At 51.1% G+C, this 17,322-nt stretch overlaps 1 protein-coding gene and 1 non-coding gene across 2 annotated transcripts; both read left to right on the top strand.

The window, feature by feature from the left end:
* The first annotated feature begins 293 nt into the window (after positions 1-293).
* On the top strand, positions 294-9,531 carry EEF1G (eukaryotic translation elongation factor 1 gamma). The gene is made up of 10 exons (XM_016220531.2): positions 294-389; positions 1,462-1,620; positions 2,324-2,387; positions 2,549-2,691; positions 3,242-3,385; positions 4,638-4,767; positions 5,134-5,344; positions 8,670-8,842; positions 8,928-9,052; positions 9,295-9,531. The coding sequence occupies exons 1-10, from the start codon at positions 378-380 to the stop codon at positions 9,451-9,453; spliced, it is 1,320 nt and encodes a 439-aa protein (XP_016076017.1). The 5' UTR covers positions 294-377; the 3' UTR covers positions 9,454-9,531.
* On the top strand, positions 6,717-6,852 carry LOC148092088 (small nucleolar RNA SNORA29). The gene has a single exon (XR_015715330.1). It is a non-coding gene; the product is annotated as a small nucleolar RNA SNORA29 (small nucleolar RNA).
* Positions 9,532-17,322: the final 7,791 nt, after the last annotated feature.

Below are 17,322 nucleotides of genomic sequence, written 5' to 3'. Positions count from 1 at the left end.
CCGCCGGCCGGAGGGGCTGCCCGTGAGACCCCGCGCGGCGCACACGCCGGGCAGCTGGCCCGCGGGTTTTCACAGTTCCCCCTCCGCGCCTCCGGCCTCCCCGTCCGGACTCCGATTGGCCGTCCCTGAGGGGCGGGCCAGTCAGCTGCCTCACTGCGCAGGCGCGAGCTTTTTCCGCGCAGACCAGCAGGCCCCACCCCTTTTCCCATTTCCGCCACCGCGGTCTACAGAACTGTCGTGCGTGTGCCTTCTATGCCGTCCTCGCTTTCCGGCTGCTGTTTCTCCACGACTCTCCGCTTTCCCTCCTCCCTTTTCTCCCTGACGGCTTACTTTGCGGCAGCACTGAGAGCCCCACCCCCTTTCTCTGCGGAATCACCATGGCGGCTGGGGTAAGTTTGCCGGCTCTGGCCATCCCGGTCACCCTATCCGATGCCATCCGATGCCCGAATGAAACCAGCCGGCGTCAGAGGGGTCCTGGAGCCGAGTGGGGAACCTATCCAGGGCCTAGAGACCGTACCGTGGGAGAGCAGGGCTTTCAGGCCCCGGAGAGGAATTGATGCTGAGACTGTCGGAGGCCAAAGAGGTGGAATGGTCTGGGTTAGAGGAGAAAAGAGACGCCGGATCCTGGCCATCTGGGGCCTGAGAAAGGGGTTCAGGTTCATTGCTGCCTCGAGACGTGGGATCCGGGCAGGTTGACAGAACTTTTGCGACCGTTTTGTGGGGCAAGAGGGACAGGGTGAAGAAGAGGGTCTTCGTGGGCATGTACTGGCCGCGGTTAAGGGTGGTCCGTCAGGGAGGTTTGGGAGCAAAGACTCTGACGATGGAGTCAGACGTCAGATCAGTTGCACCCCGCTGGCCAGGTTACGAGAAGGATTCGAGAAGGAACTTACTGCGGGACAGGACCGGAGGGATGGTACACGGGGTAAGGAAGCAGAGGCATTTTAAAGGGAGACCGAGTTGATTTAGGGAGAGAAGATGCTCTTCGGTATCTTCCTGGCTTTTCGGAGCGGGACTTGGAAATGCCTGGGTAGGCTTGTGTGTGTGTCTCTTAGAGACAAAGGTGATGCTTCTGAAGTGGGGAGCTGCTCAGCAGCAGAGTAGGCAGGCATGGTAGCCATCAATGAATGAAACTAGGGCTCTGGGAAGCGAGGGGTGTGTTTGTCCGCAGAAGGAGTCCGAGGGAGCTTGAAGTTCTGGATTTCATGTTTCTAAAGATGTCCTAGGGAAGGTCAAATCTGTCAACAAGCTTTATTTAGCAGTTGGTGTGTGTCTGTCCCTGGTATTTTGGAGGACTCTGATTACACATGACAGATAGCTAGCCATAGAACTTGGGTCACCAGCGGGAGGAAAAGAGTGAGTTGAACAGATGCGATTATTCAGGAAGTCATCCCTGGAGGTGACATTTAGGAATGGGACCCTTCTACTCCCACTAATATTTTCTTACCCCTCTTTCTCGCACAGACCCTGTACACATATCCTGAAAACTGGAGGGCCTTCAAGGCCCTCATTGCCGCTCAGTACAGCGGGGCTCAGGTCCGCGTACTCTCCGCACCACCCCACTTCCACTTTGGCCAGACCAACCGCACCCCTGAATTTCTCCGCAAATTTCCTGCAGGCAAGGTGAGTAGGAAAGTGGAAAAGGATCTTTGGTCCTGAGAACCCAAGTGGCTGTAAGATTCTATCACTTTGAAGATGGCCTCCATCTTTAAAAGAGAGCTTTCCACATTTGACCCCCCACATTTTAGTGATTTTAAGAAGCTTTTATTTTTAGATAATTGCAGATTTCCATGTAGCTAAAAGTAGTCAATTGTAATTGAAAATTAAAAAGTGATTTAAAAATAATAAAGCGCTATTCTGTGACATTTAATAAAGTTTATAGGCTGGCTTTATGTGTGTGGAAGAATGACTTTGACTGTGTTCAGTGCAACTATGGCAGGTATCCACTATGAGCAGGATTCTTTCCCCAAGGGGCTTCCAGAGATAGATAACCATCCTAAGAATAGAAGAGGTCATGTACAGTGTGGGGAGTACTATAATGCTTTGATTATTACAGATGTAGACATAAGGCTTGGCTTCTGACCTTTTGCTTAATTGATTGAGCCGATAATATCTAAATCTTTTAGGTTTCTTATGTGAGCAGATTGTAAGGGATACGTTTATTCAAATATTTTTGGTTCGTGAGTTTTAGACAATATCAAGAGTTTGGTTAGCAAGGGTTGTCAGCTTTATTTAAACACTTTCATCCAGAACAGTTTAGTTCCTGGGATTGGCTTATGAGAAATTACCATGTATTTCACTTATCTTTTGACTGCTTTGTCCCCAGGTTCCAGCATTTGAAGGTGATGATGGATTCTGTGTGTTCGAGAGCAATGCCATCGCCTACTACGGTAATTTGCAGTTGGATATGGGAGTGGGAGGGTCTGGAGGTGGGGGGTGTAGGAGAGGATGAGGGTAAGCTGGTGTGTGTGGACAAGGAGAGGACTTCTTGGGGACTGGATTGGTGGTGGTGTGACCCCAAGGTTCTGACTTTTGTGTTCTGCCTCTGCAGTGAGCAATGAGGAGCTGCGGGGAAGTAGTCCAGAGGCAGCAGCCCAGGTGGTACAGTGGGTGAGCTTTGCTGATAGCGACATAGTGCCCCCAGCCAGTACCTGGGTGTTCCCCACCTTGGGCATCATGCACTACAACAAGCAGGTGAGTCTGGGAACTCGGGGAGAAGCCACAAGCAGGGATGCTGTCAGCTCCAGATGTCAGGCAGTAAGAAAGAAAATAGGTTGAGGAAAGGAAATGCCAAGAATATGTGGGTAACAAAGGACCTAATCTTTAGGCTGGAATTTTGGAGCACTGGGCTGTTGGTGGGATCTGGGTTCTTTGTCAGACAGACCCTATGGAGGTGGAGATGGTGTCTTTCAAGAGTGGTCAGAGAAGAGATTTTTTTCTGTAGGAAGGTTATACGAAACGGTAGGAGAGTGGTTAGACCAGATGACCTCTAGGGTTCCTTTTAAAACGCAAAGACATACGTATAGCTACGATCAGTGGAAAATGAAGCCAGACTGCACCATGCAGAAATTTAACATTGAGAGCTTCGTTTGTAGTACATTTGGAGTGATCCTAGAATCTGGCTCCATTGAGTGGGTGGGGATGAGCCAGGACTCAGTAAGTGAAATGTCTCTCTTAGTTCAGTTGTTGGGGGGAGGGAAAGGGATTGATATTCACTGATAGTCTCATCATTTTGAGTCAACAGGCCACAGAGAATGCAAAGGAGGAGGTGAGGCGAATTCTGGGGCTGCTGGATGCTCACTTGAAGACAAGGACTTTTCTGGTGGGTGAACGTGTGACACTGGCTGACATCACAGTTGTCTGCACCCTATTGTGGCTCTATAAACAGGTAGGTTTATAAAGAATCAGCTCGGCAGGGGTAGGTAGGGTTAGAACCCAACTGATAAGTCTTCTGGGTTACTCTATCGTGATTTGAGGACTTGGATGTGAGGGACTCTAGGGAGTCTCAGGAGTCCCGGGATTGGGTGTCATGACTGCTTTCCTTCCTTCCTCCTGAGAAGTTGGTAGTGCTCTGTTGCCCTTGGCTTCTGTTTGGCAGCTAAGGTGTTTCTTGTGAAGCCTGAGTGTGCTAAGTTGTGAAGACAGAGTTAGGGGTGGTAGATTCAGCATTGTGATCTTCTGGAGGCAGAACTAGTTTCAGTCCTTGGCCTCATTACTGACTAATTGTAGGTAGAGGGGTATGTGTATGTGAATTCCTTTGGTCCTGTTTTTCCCCCCTCTGAACTATAGAAGCAGGGTACTAATAATCATGTTGAGGTTATTGGGGCAAAGAAGATGACATGTTGCTGGTTCCTAAACAGCAGCTCTTGGACTGATGCTGATCCAGAATAGTAATGTGATGATAGCAAGGAAAAAGCTCCTACCTGGTTCGTGCCAGACCCCGTGCCAAGGGCCTCGCAGGGGTCAGCTTAGTGAGTCTGGCCTGTTGTAAGTCTGAGGGAAATGTTGCCTGCCCGAAGCCGGTCAGCTGGTCTGGGTGGAGTAGAATTTGAACCCAGTGCTGCAGAACCAGCATACAGCACTGACTACTGTGGCTGTCTCCTCCACAAGGTTACTTTCCCTCTGATTTTGGCAAACTGAAAAATGGTAAACGAGCTTTTCATGAAGCTGTTTAATTGAAAGGACTGTCCGTTATTCTGAAATGAAGTTTTTACTGTTGCGTGTATTTTACACATTTATTTGACAAAATAATCGATATTCTTCTGTTGATCCCAACCTTTTAAAAAAAATTATGTGGACATGTTAAATTTAAAAGATTGCAACTAGGTGTGAAATGGCTTGGTAAAAAGAGCAAGGCACCATATGGTTACTGTTCCTACCAAAATGATCCTTCGTAAATGGAGGGTGGGACCAAGCACCCACTGATTTGGCCTGGACCCCCCAAAAGAGATTAGGAAGATGGGTGGGAAGTAGCCCTCCAGGAGGAGCTGCGTTTCCACACAACCGCTGTCTGGGGGGGGGGGGGGGGGGTCACAGAACAGAGGAGTTTCGGTGTAGAAAGAAGCAAGTCTTGGCCTCCGGCTTGAAACTTCAGGACCTTTCCCTGCACTGACTTTGTTCCCACCCTGCCATCCTGCCAGGTCCTGGAGCCTTCTTTCCGCCAGGCCTTCCCCAACACCAACCGCTGGTTCCTCACCTGCATTAACCAGCCCCAGTTCCGCACCATCTTGGGGGAGGTGAAGCTCTGTGAGAAGATGGCCCAGTTTGATGGTGAGTCTGAGGAGGTCGGGGAGCGTGCTGTCCGGGTTGGGCTGGTTTGCTCAGTCTCAGCCCCTGAGTTTCCTGTCTAGCTTTGGGGCGACATGCGCCTACGAGTGCAGGACAACACGTAGTAACTGGTATTTTGTGAATCTTGTCTTATACACTTGCTCTCTTTTGTGTTAAGATAGATGCACATGTGCTTGTTACTGAGGGCCATCTCTTGCTCAGGGACACTGAACTGGTGGCAGTGTGGAGGGAGCCTGGCTCCCGGAGCTGCCCCACTCAGCAGTTTTCCTCCAGCACCCTGCCTCCTGCCTGGTTTCAGGGGAGTGGAAAGAGACAGAACATTGACTTTCCTCTCTTCCTCTATGCCAGCTAAAAAGTTTGCAGAGAGCCAGCCTAAGAAGGACACCCCACGGAAGGAGAAGGAGAAGGGATCTCGGGAGGAGAAGCAGAAACCCCAGGCCGAGCGCAAAGAGGAGAGAAAGGCAGCCGCTCCTGCTCCGGAGGACGAGATGGACGAGTGTGAGCAGGCGCTGGCCGCCGAGCCCAAGGCCAAGGACCCCTTTGCTCACCTGCCCAAGAGGTAAGGGTGTTGGAAGGTGGGGGGAATGGAACTCAAGGTGGCCTGATCTTACCTGTGTGTGCCCAGAGGTTTAGGTCATCCAAATAAAATTAAAGGTATATATTAGTTGCAAACAAAGCGACTTCCTGAATTTAAGAATTGGGTGAGTTTTGAAAGTTGAAAGTACATCCCAAATGCATCCAGTATTGGGGGAGATCAGAACTCCCTTTCTAGCAAAAAAAAAAAAAAAAAAAAAAAAAGAAAAAGCGGAACAGGCACAGAATTCGGTGTGGAGGACACTGGCCTTGAGAGCGCTCATTAGTATTTGGGACCCTCAGAGCTAACAGAGTTGGGGGAGAGGCAGCCTGCACCTGCTCTGCTGGGCTGCCTTTGCGGAATCGGGGCACCACGTCAGTGTCATTTGATTGTCTTTGCTGTTCTGATGACTCAGACTGTAAATACTGCTCGCTAAGAAGGGTTGATGACCACGGCTACACGGTGCCTGTCTGGCTCGTTGTTTCCCAGACTGGGGAGGGGTTAAACCCCTCAGGAAGAAGGAAGTAGATGGGCTGCTTGTCTATACCCTCTTTTCAGTAAATGTAGCGGCTCTTGGAAGAAAATACAGTAAAAGGGAGATTTTTGATGTGGAAAAAGTGGGACACCCAGTACATTCCCAGTTCTGTTACATAAAATTTCCCAGGGCTGAGAGACCTTCGAAAGAGGTCAACTCCATCATTCCATCAAGAGTTTATAAGGGAATTTATACCAGGTGCATCTTGCTGCAGGTGACATGGATGTCCTCCATGCCACGTGGCAGATGCTAAGGAGTTATGTGGGACAGGGCAGGATGGTTAGGGGTACAGCGTCACCCACCCCACATAAAGGGAAGATGCCTCACATGCTTGCTGCAGGCAGGAGCCAGCCCAGATCAGCAGGCCCTGGGCCATGGGGGTGGTCACTGCACAGTCTGTTGTGGCCGGGATCTAGCGCCAGGGTCTAGCATGGCCTTGTCTGTACAGTCTCTCCCCCACACTGTCGTCACATCTTTCTTGGGCCACTGCCCCAAGTCATTTTACTACAATTTCAAGCTGTATGAGAAATGTCTCTTCTCGTCCACTCTTGCACCCTTTCACTGGTTGGTCTGCTAGCTTCAGCAGGGTTTCACTTCCCCGTTTTGTCGGGTTTTGATGTGGGATGAAACAGTATGAAGGAGCACACCCTGGTGGCAGGCATGCTACCACCACTGTTTCCCCACTCAGGAACAACTTGGACAGTGGCTGGGACTCTTCCTCAAGACCCAGAAGGCTCTGACACGGCCACTCTTTAAAGATGTATTTCATCTTGAGCTGATTTACTTTGAACCTAGCACGGGCAGGTCGAGTGAGCAGGATTTTTTCCCGTTTGACTACCACTTTTCTCCTAATGGATTTTAGTGGCTATGCTTATGGGATAGATTAAAATTGCCATGATCTGAAGGGAGAGGATTTGTTTGTGCCCTCTCCCTATATGAAATGGCTGAACAGAAAAAAAAGCAAGCAGTGTTTTTGGTGTGTGTAAATAAACTGTGATGGTAACTAACCCAAATCACCAATGCTGTTGTAATACAGACACTGTTAATTATTAGCTAGAGATTTTCCCATATGTTAGGGCTGGACTCTGGGCAGAAAAGAAATCAAGCAGTAAACTTTTAAAGTCTTCAATAAACTGCATTTCTTAAAGCCTTGAGAATGTTTGTAATACCTGTCTGTTGGCATTACTGAGGGGCTCCATTGGGCTGCCAAGGTGATTTCCCCAGGATTAAAAAAAGAAAAGGTTAAAATATGTCTTTATTGATTTCAGAGAGAGGAAGGGAGAGGGAGATATGTAGAAACATCAGTGATGAGAGTCATTGACCTGCTGCCCCCTGCACACCCCTGCTGGGGATCGAGCCCGCAAACTCTAGGCATCTGCCCTGACCAGGAATCAAACTGTGATCTCCTGGATCCTAGGTCAGCTGCTGAGCCACGCCAGCTGGGCTCCCCTAGGATTTTTAATATCTCAGAGGTAATGCCTTTGCAGCCCAAGACCATCATTTGTCCAGAATTGATTCTGGTGCTTTTAAGGCTTCCAGCTAACTTGTTCCAGGAGCTGTTCAGATGTTCAGAGCCTGGGCAGGGTGGGGGTTGGGGATTATGGTCTTGAATAATACACATAGTTCAGGAAGGTATGAAACAAATCCCCTGTCCTATTTAACGGGTGGTTGAGGTGGAAGAGCTCAGATGAGGCCTCTGGTGTTCAGGAAGGAACCTGGGACCTGGGGTTAAAGAACAGATTCTCTACTACAGGGTAACTTGGACCAGTCACACCACTTAACCTGATCTGTGAAGGGAGAGAAGGTAACAGTCTAACGATGGGTTTGCTCTAAGAATGAAGGAAATGGGTGGTAACTCGTGGCATTATTAATGCTAATGAATAATTGAGCCAAGTTAAACATTCAGTAAGGGGGTTTAATAGATTTATGGCACATTTATGCAGTAGAAGGATATTTAGCCATTAAAACATTTACAAAGAATTCTCAATAGCATGTCAGTATTAAACGAACAATTTGTAAGGCATAAAACTAGCTGTATCATCTTTGAAAACTCACCAGTGGGAAAAACCTAAAACTGTTGTTAGTTGTCTTGTTTGATGGATTTTGGGTGACTTTCTTGAGGCAGCATGTGTTTTTGCAATTGGAAAAGAAGGAACCTCTCCTGGGGGCAGAGCTGGATTCTTGGCTTGTTTGCTGATTGCTTCAAAGATAACCTGGGCCTAAGGGTTTATCAGCAACTATACTTGTTTCTGGGCAGAGTGACTAAAGGACATGAATGTAAGGTTTGGGGTGGAGGCCCTTTGAGAACACTCACTGCTTAACATCGCCAGCATATTAGAGCGTGTGTGTAACCCGAACAGGCCTGTGTGATGGGGGAAGAGACTGGTGAGTCACTAACTGAATGTGACTCATGGAAAAGGAGCCCTGGGAGTGGCTAGCCAGGAGGAAAAAAAGTCCTTGCTCTGTCTCCACTAGGGGGCAGCAGTTTGCCATGCCTTTCCTGGGTCCGGTTTCCCCTAGGGCCCCCTTGGGTCCCACCCTCCCACGTACCAAGCATACTTGGGCTGGGGGTGGGGAGCCAGGGAGTGTCCCAGGCCTCTGGTCCTACCCTTCAGCTCTCCTCCTTAAGGTCATACATGGCTGCCAGGCCCGGGACTCTCCCTTTAAACCAGTACATTTTAAGTGAAAATGCCCTTCGCTTCTCTTAGCCAGGCAACCCTTTGTTGAGTCTGTAGGACCTTCTCTGTATTGACCTTGCTCTTTTCCTCCATTCAGTACCTTTGTGTTGGATGAATTTAAGCGCAAGTACTCCAATGAGGACACGCTTTCTGTGGCGCTGCCATACTTTTGGGAGCACTTTGATAAGGACGGCTGGTCCCTGTGGTACTCCGAGTACCGCTTCCCAGAAGAGCTTACGCAGACCTTCATGAGTTGCAACCTCATCACTGGTGAGAAGAGTATGGGTCTGGGAAGAGGAAGGGAGGGCAAGGTAAAGTGATCCCAGAGGCTAAATGTTCTCCCTTGCTCCTTCAGGAATGTTCCAGCGATTGGACAAGCTGAGGAAGAATGCCTTTGCCAGTGTCATCCTCTTTGGAACCAACAATAGCAGCTCCATTTCTGGAGTCTGGGTCTTCCGAGGCCAGGAGCTTGCCTTTCCGGTGAGGAAAGTGTAGGGGTGGAGTCTGTCTCTTTAGTGTGGGGCAAGGATACAAGGGTATGGCACATCTTCATCCTGGGCTGATGGGCATTCGGGAGAGTTCCAGGACCGTGTACAGGAAGGAGCTGTCATGTTCACAGCAGTCCTGGGATCTGATGGCATGTATCTGAGCTGGAAGTGACAGGTGTGAGACAGTGTCTGGTAACCTGACCACATGCTCCTTACCTGGCTTTTTCTCCTCAGTTGAGTCCAGACTGGCAGGTGGACTACGAGTCATACACGTGGCGGAAACTGGATCCCGGCAGCGAGGAGGCCCAGACGCTGGTCCGAGAGTACTTTTGCTGGGAGGGGGCCTTCCAGCACGTGGGCAAAGCCTTCAATCAGGGCAAGATCTTCAAGTGAACATCTCTTGCCACCGCCTAGCTGCCTGTGCCCATCCTTCAGGGAGATGGGGGTCATTAAAGGAAACTGAACATTCAACCCTTGCTTGTCCTGACTCCTTTGTGAGTGGTGGCTTCTGTAGAGGGGCATGGATATGCGGAAGCAGGGTATTTCCTATGTCACCACTACCTACCTCTGCAGGAGAGATCTTCAGAAGAGCAGATTCCTGGCCTCGGTTTTGATTTCACTGCTCTGCCTCCTACTGTGATGACTGTCTTCTAGCTGGGAAAGATTGGATGCAGTTAGGGTGGGTTGTCACATGGGGCTTTGTGACTACCTAATTCTTAGTGACCATTTTCCATACTTTCCCAGTGAGAGGTGAGAATACCCCCTAACAATGGTAAGAGCCAGCTCTATGGTGCACAGCGTGTAGAGGACCTTCGTGCCGTTTCCCACAGCTGCCCTGTGAGTAGGAGGCAGCTGTGTCCAAGGGGTCGGTGAGAATCAGTGTCTGAACACTGACCACTAGGCCCTCACCTGGCTGCAGACCATCCTGGGGCACCCCTGCTTTCAAACAAGAGTTCAGAGATTTAAGCCACTTGCCTGTGATGACATATCTTGAGTGGTAGAGGCAGGATTTTAAACTCAGGGGGTGTCACTGAAGCCTGGAAACACCTATTGCGTCATAATTGTCTTCCAATAACCCTGCTCAGGTCAGTAGTCACTACTTTTTTCTTTTGAGCTTAATTTTTCTACACTTCAGAGATTCTTGTCCCTACTCTGTCTTCTGAAGAGCACTGATGATGTCCCTGTAAATTTAACAGCTCAGGTGAACTTGGAACCTAGTTTGAGTCACATTTTGAGACGTGTAAACTGTCATGACTGCCTTTGGTATTGTGGTTGTGGTTTTATGGGTGTTTTCCTCCCATCCCTTTAGTTGAAACATGGGGGGGGGGTCCCTGCTTTGGGAGGGAAAGACGATCTTTCCAGGTACTGAACGGATTGCTGGCTTCAGCGCAGTAGAGCTGTAACCTAGCTGGGAACTCTGACCAGTTGGGGTTTGGAATCCAGCTGGGTGAGGATGGGTTGGTTCTTGCTCAGTTTGCTTCCTGGCATCTCATCTTGCATGAGGTCCAAACTTGCTACCCGTCTTGCATCTGAGTTGTCTGGGCTGCTCTTGGATAGCATCTGAAAACGCTAAGTGCTGGCTGGGGTGTGCCCCAGAGCTGGTTGCTGGGGCCTCACTGAACCTGTCAGACTCCCGGTTCCCACCACACCCCCTGCTCCTTTGCTTGTGTAATCTTCCCTACCTTCCTGGTATCCTTGATCTTCCCAGTAGCTGAATTTAGGCAGGAGAGACCAAGTAGGTTTGAGGGAGCAGGTCTGAGAGGCCCAGGAGTGGAGCCCAGCTGAAAAGGGGCCTTTTCTGCTGGGTAAGCCGGATCTTGGGCTGCGGCAGGCTGCAGCCCAGTGGACTGGCCAGCTCTGGCTTTAGGGGGCTGGGACCCCGCCTTCTAGTCTCCTCTGAGACTGCAGGAAGAGTGACTCATCCACACCTCCTGCGTCCTGTGCCTCTAGCTCTGGCGGTTTGGTGGCGAGGAGGGCAGCCAGGTGGTTGGATGGGGCCAGGCCTGCGCTTGGGGGAGGGCCAGTTACCCACAAGTGGAGGTGGGCTGGGAGGCACGAGGGGAGAGGGTTGTGGCCTCAGGAAGATTAGCAGTTGGCCTCCAAAAAGGGGTGGGATGGAAGGGCCTCTTCCCTGTCCAGATGGACAGGCAAGAAAGGTTAATGGGAGTTTCTAGCAGTAGATGTGGGGCTGGAAAGAGGAGAAGTACATCTGGAGCTGATTTGGTCCCCACCCTGCCCCTGGGAGGCCTGAGTCACTGAACGGCTTCGAGCTCTGGACTTGCACCCTCCCCATCCCATCGATCCCATCAAGGGGGGGCCCCAGTGGCTCACCTGAACCCAGCCTTTCCCCAGTTCCTCCCAGCTGGTTGGGGGCACAGGCTGCCTCGGGCAGCCAATGAGAACCTGCGCCTGGGACACGTCTCCGGTTGCTGTGCTGTTTTCCCATGTGCCAGGGAGGCCCGTGCCACCCGTGCACCACCAAGAGCTGGCATCCTTGCATCCGCAGCTCAGCGTGTGCTGTGTGCTGGCAGGGCTGGGGTCTCAGGCAGAGTGGGGCTAAGAGCCAAGCATGGTCTTGGAGAACTGGGGTAGGATGAGGGAAGGAAGAGGCTATTTTATCCACTTACTGGGCAAAACCTCAGAGTCTGGAGAAGGGAGGTTGAGAAACTGGATAGGGGTCCGGCTCGGAGGTGCATTTGAGTGCAGATAAAAGCTTTCCAGGGCCGGGAGTGTGAGTAGGCACAGCCGAGATCTGGTTTAGCTTGTAGATAAACCACTAGATAGATACTGGTTTTAAGCAGCTATTTATTTTAGCTTTGTTGGCACTTCTGGCTTAAGTCATTTAAAAAGTCAAAAGCCTTTAAAGTTCTTCCAAGAAAGACCTAGGTCGTCTGTCATTCTGCTCATGCCCTGCTTCGAGCTGGAGCTGGACAGCTGCTGCTCTCTCTGGGTCAGACCCATCCCACCAGCTGCCTACGTGCCCCAAATGTGCCACTTCCCCTTTTGAAAGGTGGGGGAAGGGTCTAGAATGTTGAAGGGAGAGAAATGAAGCACTTTGGAGGCTCCACCCAGTCATTTCTGAAATTAATACTGTGGTTTTCATGGCAACCGGCACTCTGTCCTCAGACCTGTCCCTCCAACATCAAGTGGGTTTTGCTGGGTGGCTGTGGCTCCCCTGGCTCACCCCGCTGGCAGTTCCTCAGGGCACCGTAACTTCCCCAGCTTGCTTTGGTCCTGCATGTTTGAATGTAATCCTGGGGTACCCACCCTCTTCTCTAGTCCCCTAATGCTGCAGAGCTAAAATACCGGCGCTCCCAAAAGGTTAGAGAAACTATGCCACCTGCTCTTGTCTGTTTGCTCTAACCAGGCTGGCATGGCTCCCGGAGGAGGCTGTCGTTTTACTCCAGTGGAATTACTGGGGTGTCCCAGTGCCTCAGCACCCAAGGGATGGGCGGAGTGCAGGATAATGGCAGTTGCTGGAGAGTAGCGCTCTGCTTGGATCTCGTAAGAGAGAAAGTTCCTTGGGCAGGTGGGACCCGGCCAGTGGCAAAGATACCTTTGATGACCTTAGGTGATCCGGGCTCTTTTCATTCCTGTCATCCCCTCCCCTCTTGTAGCCCCGCCCACCTTTGTTTCCCCTTTTCCCCGGATTCCCACCGGAGCCTGCTCCCTTTACCTTGTTGACACAATGGGCGGGGCCAGCAGAGCAGGGGCTGGATGATCTGTGGGGTTTGGGGCTATTTCTGACGGATCTCCCAGGAATGTGCCTCCCTCTAGTTTCAGCTGCCCCCTCCCCTCTGCAGCAGGAGCAGCTGTCATGTGAGGGCCTCTCCCGCTGGCTCAGCCCTTTTGCAATCATCTGGCTGGCTCTGCCTGGATGGGGGGTGGATAGTGAGGATGGCAGAGCCAAGGGGTAAATGAGGGGACATGGCAGGGCAGGGGGAGCGGGTGGAGGAGGGGAAGGCTGCGGAGTTGAGTGCTGAGGGCAGAGGGGTTTCGGAGTCCAGGTAAGAGGGAAGGCAGCAGCTGAGCAGGCCAGGGAGGCGGTGTGATGAGGTTAGGGCATCCATCAAAGGAAGTGGGCTGTGTGGGCTTGGCCACTTTCTAGGTGTGAGTGAGAGTTGGTTATAGCGGACCCTGGCCAGTCATTCCTCAGGGACATCCGTATTTCCCCTGACTCACAGGGTGCTTTCCTGCCAGTGGGCCTCTCGATGGGACCTGAGTCACTGAGTTGCCTAGGGTGTTGGCTGCCCTGTGGTGGCAGTGTCTGTGCCCTACTCCACCCACTCCCACTGTTAGGACAGGTTAGCAAACACACCCCTTTATCCCATTCTACTCCGTAGTAACTCTCCATCTCTTTGACTTGGACTCACAGAAGGTACCTCAAGCAGCGATTGCCAGGGAGACCACGGCAAGCAGCCCTTGTTTTACCCATGAGGAAACAAGCCCAGAGAGGGGAAGTGACTTATCACGGGCTCATGCTGGTCTTTGCACAGTTCCTGCAGCCGCTCACTGAGTCACTTTTGCTCCTAAGAGGAGCAGGAGGATGCTTCCCTCCAAGGCTGAGGGGTGAGCATGGTGGACGAAGCACCCTAGGTGTTGGCAGCAGGGAGAGGGCGGTAGTGAAGGCAGCCTTGACAAGGGTAAGAAGTGTGGAAGTGGAGCAAGTCCTGGGGCAGGGTCAGCCCTCGGGATCCAAGTCCTGGGGCTGGGCGGGCAGAGGGCACAGGGTGTAGAAGAGGCTGGGCTTCCAGTAACAGGAACCTCAACTATGTGGTGACTCAGGCTCTGGGCAGCCTAGGCCCTTCCTTCCCTGCTCAGCCTGATTTCCTTGAGCCAGACTTGGAAAGCGTAAGCAGAGGACAGACGGAGGGAAGCCTGGGCTGGTCTCCCTTTCCCCCGGGAACTGGAGGAAAGGCAGAGGAAGTTGGAAAGGATGGGAGAAAGACACATTCCGAAAAAGGGGAGAGGAGGCTGGTGTTCCCCTCTCTGGGCCCTCCCTTCCCACTCCCTGCTCCCTGCACCCTGCTGGGGAGGGAGCTGGCCGGGCGTTGGCTGCTCTGATCATTCCAGCTCCCTCCCTCGGCTCCTGTTTACAAGTCAGAGGGCCCAATCCCCAGCCCAGTTCTGAGCTCTTCTTTTTTCTTTCTCTCCCTCCCTCCATCCTCACACAGCCTCATTCAATCATGTCTTGCCGCTTCTTTTCCTTAATCCCAAGACCACATTTCCTGTTAACTTCTTGCTCCTACAGCATCCCCGCACCCACAACTCACCAGCCTCTATGGCCATCTCTCCCTGCTGCTTGGGACCCAACCATGCCGGGGTGGCCACCTGCCCTGCTCTGCCTGCCCACTTCTGCCCCCTTGCTCTTGCGCTGGCAGTCTTTCTTTGCCTCCTTTCCTCCCAGAGTCTGTACTAAGAGCCCTGTGTCTTATCTCTAGTTCACTGATCAACTGTCGCTTGGGTTCTGCTTGGGCCTGAGGAGGTCAGTTAGGACTGAGTGTAGGGGAGTTGCGGTCTCCCATCTGTCCCGTGTGAGTGATTCAGGAACCCCTTATTGGAAGCCTGAGCCTTAAATATAGGCCGGGATTTGAACTGGGCTGGAGGAGGAAGATTTTACCTGGCTTCAGATTTTGAATCTGATTAGGAGTTTAGGGTTTGAGAGTGGTTTAGGAAATGAAGTTTGGATCCCAGAATCACCCACTAGGTTTGCAGTTCAGCCGAGGAAGATGACAGATTAGGAAACCATGGGAGTGAACGGAGAGGGCCTGGTGTTTGGCAGGGACTCTAATCTCTGGTCTGGTCTGGGGTGGAGGTGGGTTCTGGCTGATCGGTCCCAGATGGCTCAAAGAAGGGCTGACAGTCATTTCTCTGCTTCTAAGGTTGATGTGCCAAAGCGCCCTCATAGTGGGGAAAGTCTGTTTTCAGAGACTTCGAACAGACTGCACACTTCACTTCCTCTCTGGGCTCGAAGTTTAAAAACTATGATTACTTTCTGAGCTGTCGGCATCTTTCCTTCTCTGTAATACACAGATTTCAGAGAAGGGGACTGTGGTGAGAAGGGAGGGGAAGGGGAATCCCCTGGCCAGGGGCCTGCACACAGAACGCCCCTTTGTGGTTGCTATGGAAACAGGCATAATAGGAACAAAACAGAGGCACGTCGCTGGGCAACAGGAGTCCAAGTTCAGACACTACAGTACAGATTAGGGAACCCCCGAGGGAGTGGCCCTCGTGAGGAAGCTGGGGTATCCCGGCGATGACAAGTCCTCGAACGCACCTGGCTCTGCCAGCGAGTCTGCAGAACTGCGACGTGGGACTTTGCCTCCAAAGGGGGAGGGGAGTGCCAGATTCCTGGATAGCCCTTATTTTGACCGAGGAATCTGCAACCTGACAGAGCTTTTCTTTGCAATGTTGGGACCAAGAGGACAAATTATAACTAAAAAATACTGTGTTTGTCTGTGTGGGGGGGGTTGGGGGGGGCGCAGAGACTGTGGAAATGACCTGGTAGAAAAGATAACATCCAATTTCTCCAAAGCACAGGACCTGCAAGGAACTCGGAGTACAAGGTAAGGGGACATCAGAGTCCATTTCCTTCTGGACTGAGGGCCTTGAGGGCAGAGCTTCCATCTGTCTTGTCAGGTTCTCTACCACCTGTACCACCACCAGCACGCGGCCCAGTTTTGGACACAGTAAATGTTTGTGCAGCTGCATAAAGTCTACAAATGGGGGAATTGCTGGGGAGCTAAGAGCGAGGGGAAGTGTGGGGTGCAGGATACTGTTGTGAAAAGAATAAGGGCTTTGGGGCCAGTTACACCTATAGTTTGTTCATTCATTCAATATGTTCTTGAGTGATTGCTACGTGCCAGCAACTGCTGTAGGCACAGGCATACAGCAGAGAACAGATATCCCTGCCCTCATGGAGCTTAGGTGCTAGTGGGAGCTTTGACTCCTGCTTCTGAGGGCTGTGTGACTTTAAGTAAATCACTAACCCTCTCTGAGACCATTTCCTCCCAGAGTGTGTGAGAATTAACACATGCAAGTGCCTGTGCAGTGTCAGACACAATCACCCTGCAGGTATCTTGGAGGGTGAGGAGTGGGGGGGCTACAGCAGTGGGCAGAAGAGGGTTGGCAGAAATTTCTAAGTGTGTGTCTTCAGTTACATCATTGGAAACTGTTGAGTAAAACAAACAAAAAAACCTGTTGAAAATATTCCCTTCCCCTGGGCTATTTAATAGGCCGACCTAGGAAAGCCCAGCTCTGGTTGCAGCAGACAGGATCATGGTTTCTTGGGGGTCAAGGTCTTGGTTACCCCTTTCTACCTTCTAGCCTGGAAGGGGGAAGAGCCAGTCCCCAGGAACCCCCCCCCCCGCCCCTCTCTGGAAGTAGTGCCCCTGAATGAATGAACTACCTGTATAGTAATCACTGCTCTGCGACTGCTCCCCAAACCAGCCTGTCCTGCCTCCTTCCCTGTTGATCAAGAGGGTGGCCAGAACAAACAATGGAGCAGAAAAGTTGGCTCTGAGCCCAGGACACTAGCCCCTGCTCTTTCACTCCTGGGGGGCCCCAAGCTGAGGTGAGGGTGCAGCATCCACACCCTGCCTGCTCTTCCTTTCCTGCTCCAGCCCCTCCCTGCAAACTCCCGTAGCCCTTTTTTGCAGACACCTTATGTTTTTGTGGCATATGTCACATAATTATTTTTCTGAAAACCTAGGTGTAAAGTAGCTCCCGATTTTCATAGGCACTGGGAAAACTTGCACTTTCAAGGAAGGAAATGATTCATTTCATCAAGTTAAAAATCCTTTGGCCCAGCTGATGGCCAGTGTGGCTCAGCCGTTAAAGCATTGACCTATGATCCATGAGATTGTGGTTCAATTCCCACCTGGGTTGCAGGCTCAGTCCCCAGCCAGAGGCGTGCAAGAGGCAGCCTATAGCTGACTCTCATCATTGATACTTCTCTCTCTGAAATCAATAAAGATGTATTTTTTAAAAAACTCCTTTGGTAAACAGCTCATAGTGGTTACTTCTGGGGAGAGGGACTGGGTAGGCAGAAGGGAGAGTGCCACCTTTCTGCATTGTTTACATTCTTTACCACATGGTAGTATTGATTTTATTTAAAATATGTCAACAAGGATTAGCCAGCTTGTAGCATTACAGGCCACTTTAGTTTATCTGTACTTCTTGCTCCATGTTTAAAATTCGGAATAAATGTTAAAAGAAATAAAAATCTAAAGCCATTGGTAAAGGAAAGAATTAGTCTTGTTT

This window comes from Miniopterus natalensis, chromosome 11 (genome assembly GCF_054644295.1).
Source record: "Miniopterus natalensis isolate mMinNat1 chromosome 11, mMinNat1.hap1, whole genome shotgun sequence".
NCBI classification, from domain to species: domain Eukaryota; kingdom Metazoa; phylum Chordata; class Mammalia; order Chiroptera; family Miniopteridae; genus Miniopterus; species Miniopterus natalensis.
This window is presented reverse-complemented; position numbering and strand designations above follow the sequence as displayed.

Excerpts from the sequence above, each read along its gene's own strand:
- EEF1G (XM_016220531.2), top strand. Across the intron at positions 1,621-2,323 it reads GCAAATTTCCTGCAGGCAAG|GTTCCAGCATTTGAAGGTGA; the intron begins GTGAGTAGGAAA and ends CTTTGTCCCCAG. Across the intron at positions 8,843-8,927 it reads GAGTTGCAACCTCATCACTG|GAATGTTCCAGCGATTGGAC; the intron begins GTGAGAAGAGTA and ends TTGCTCCTTCAG.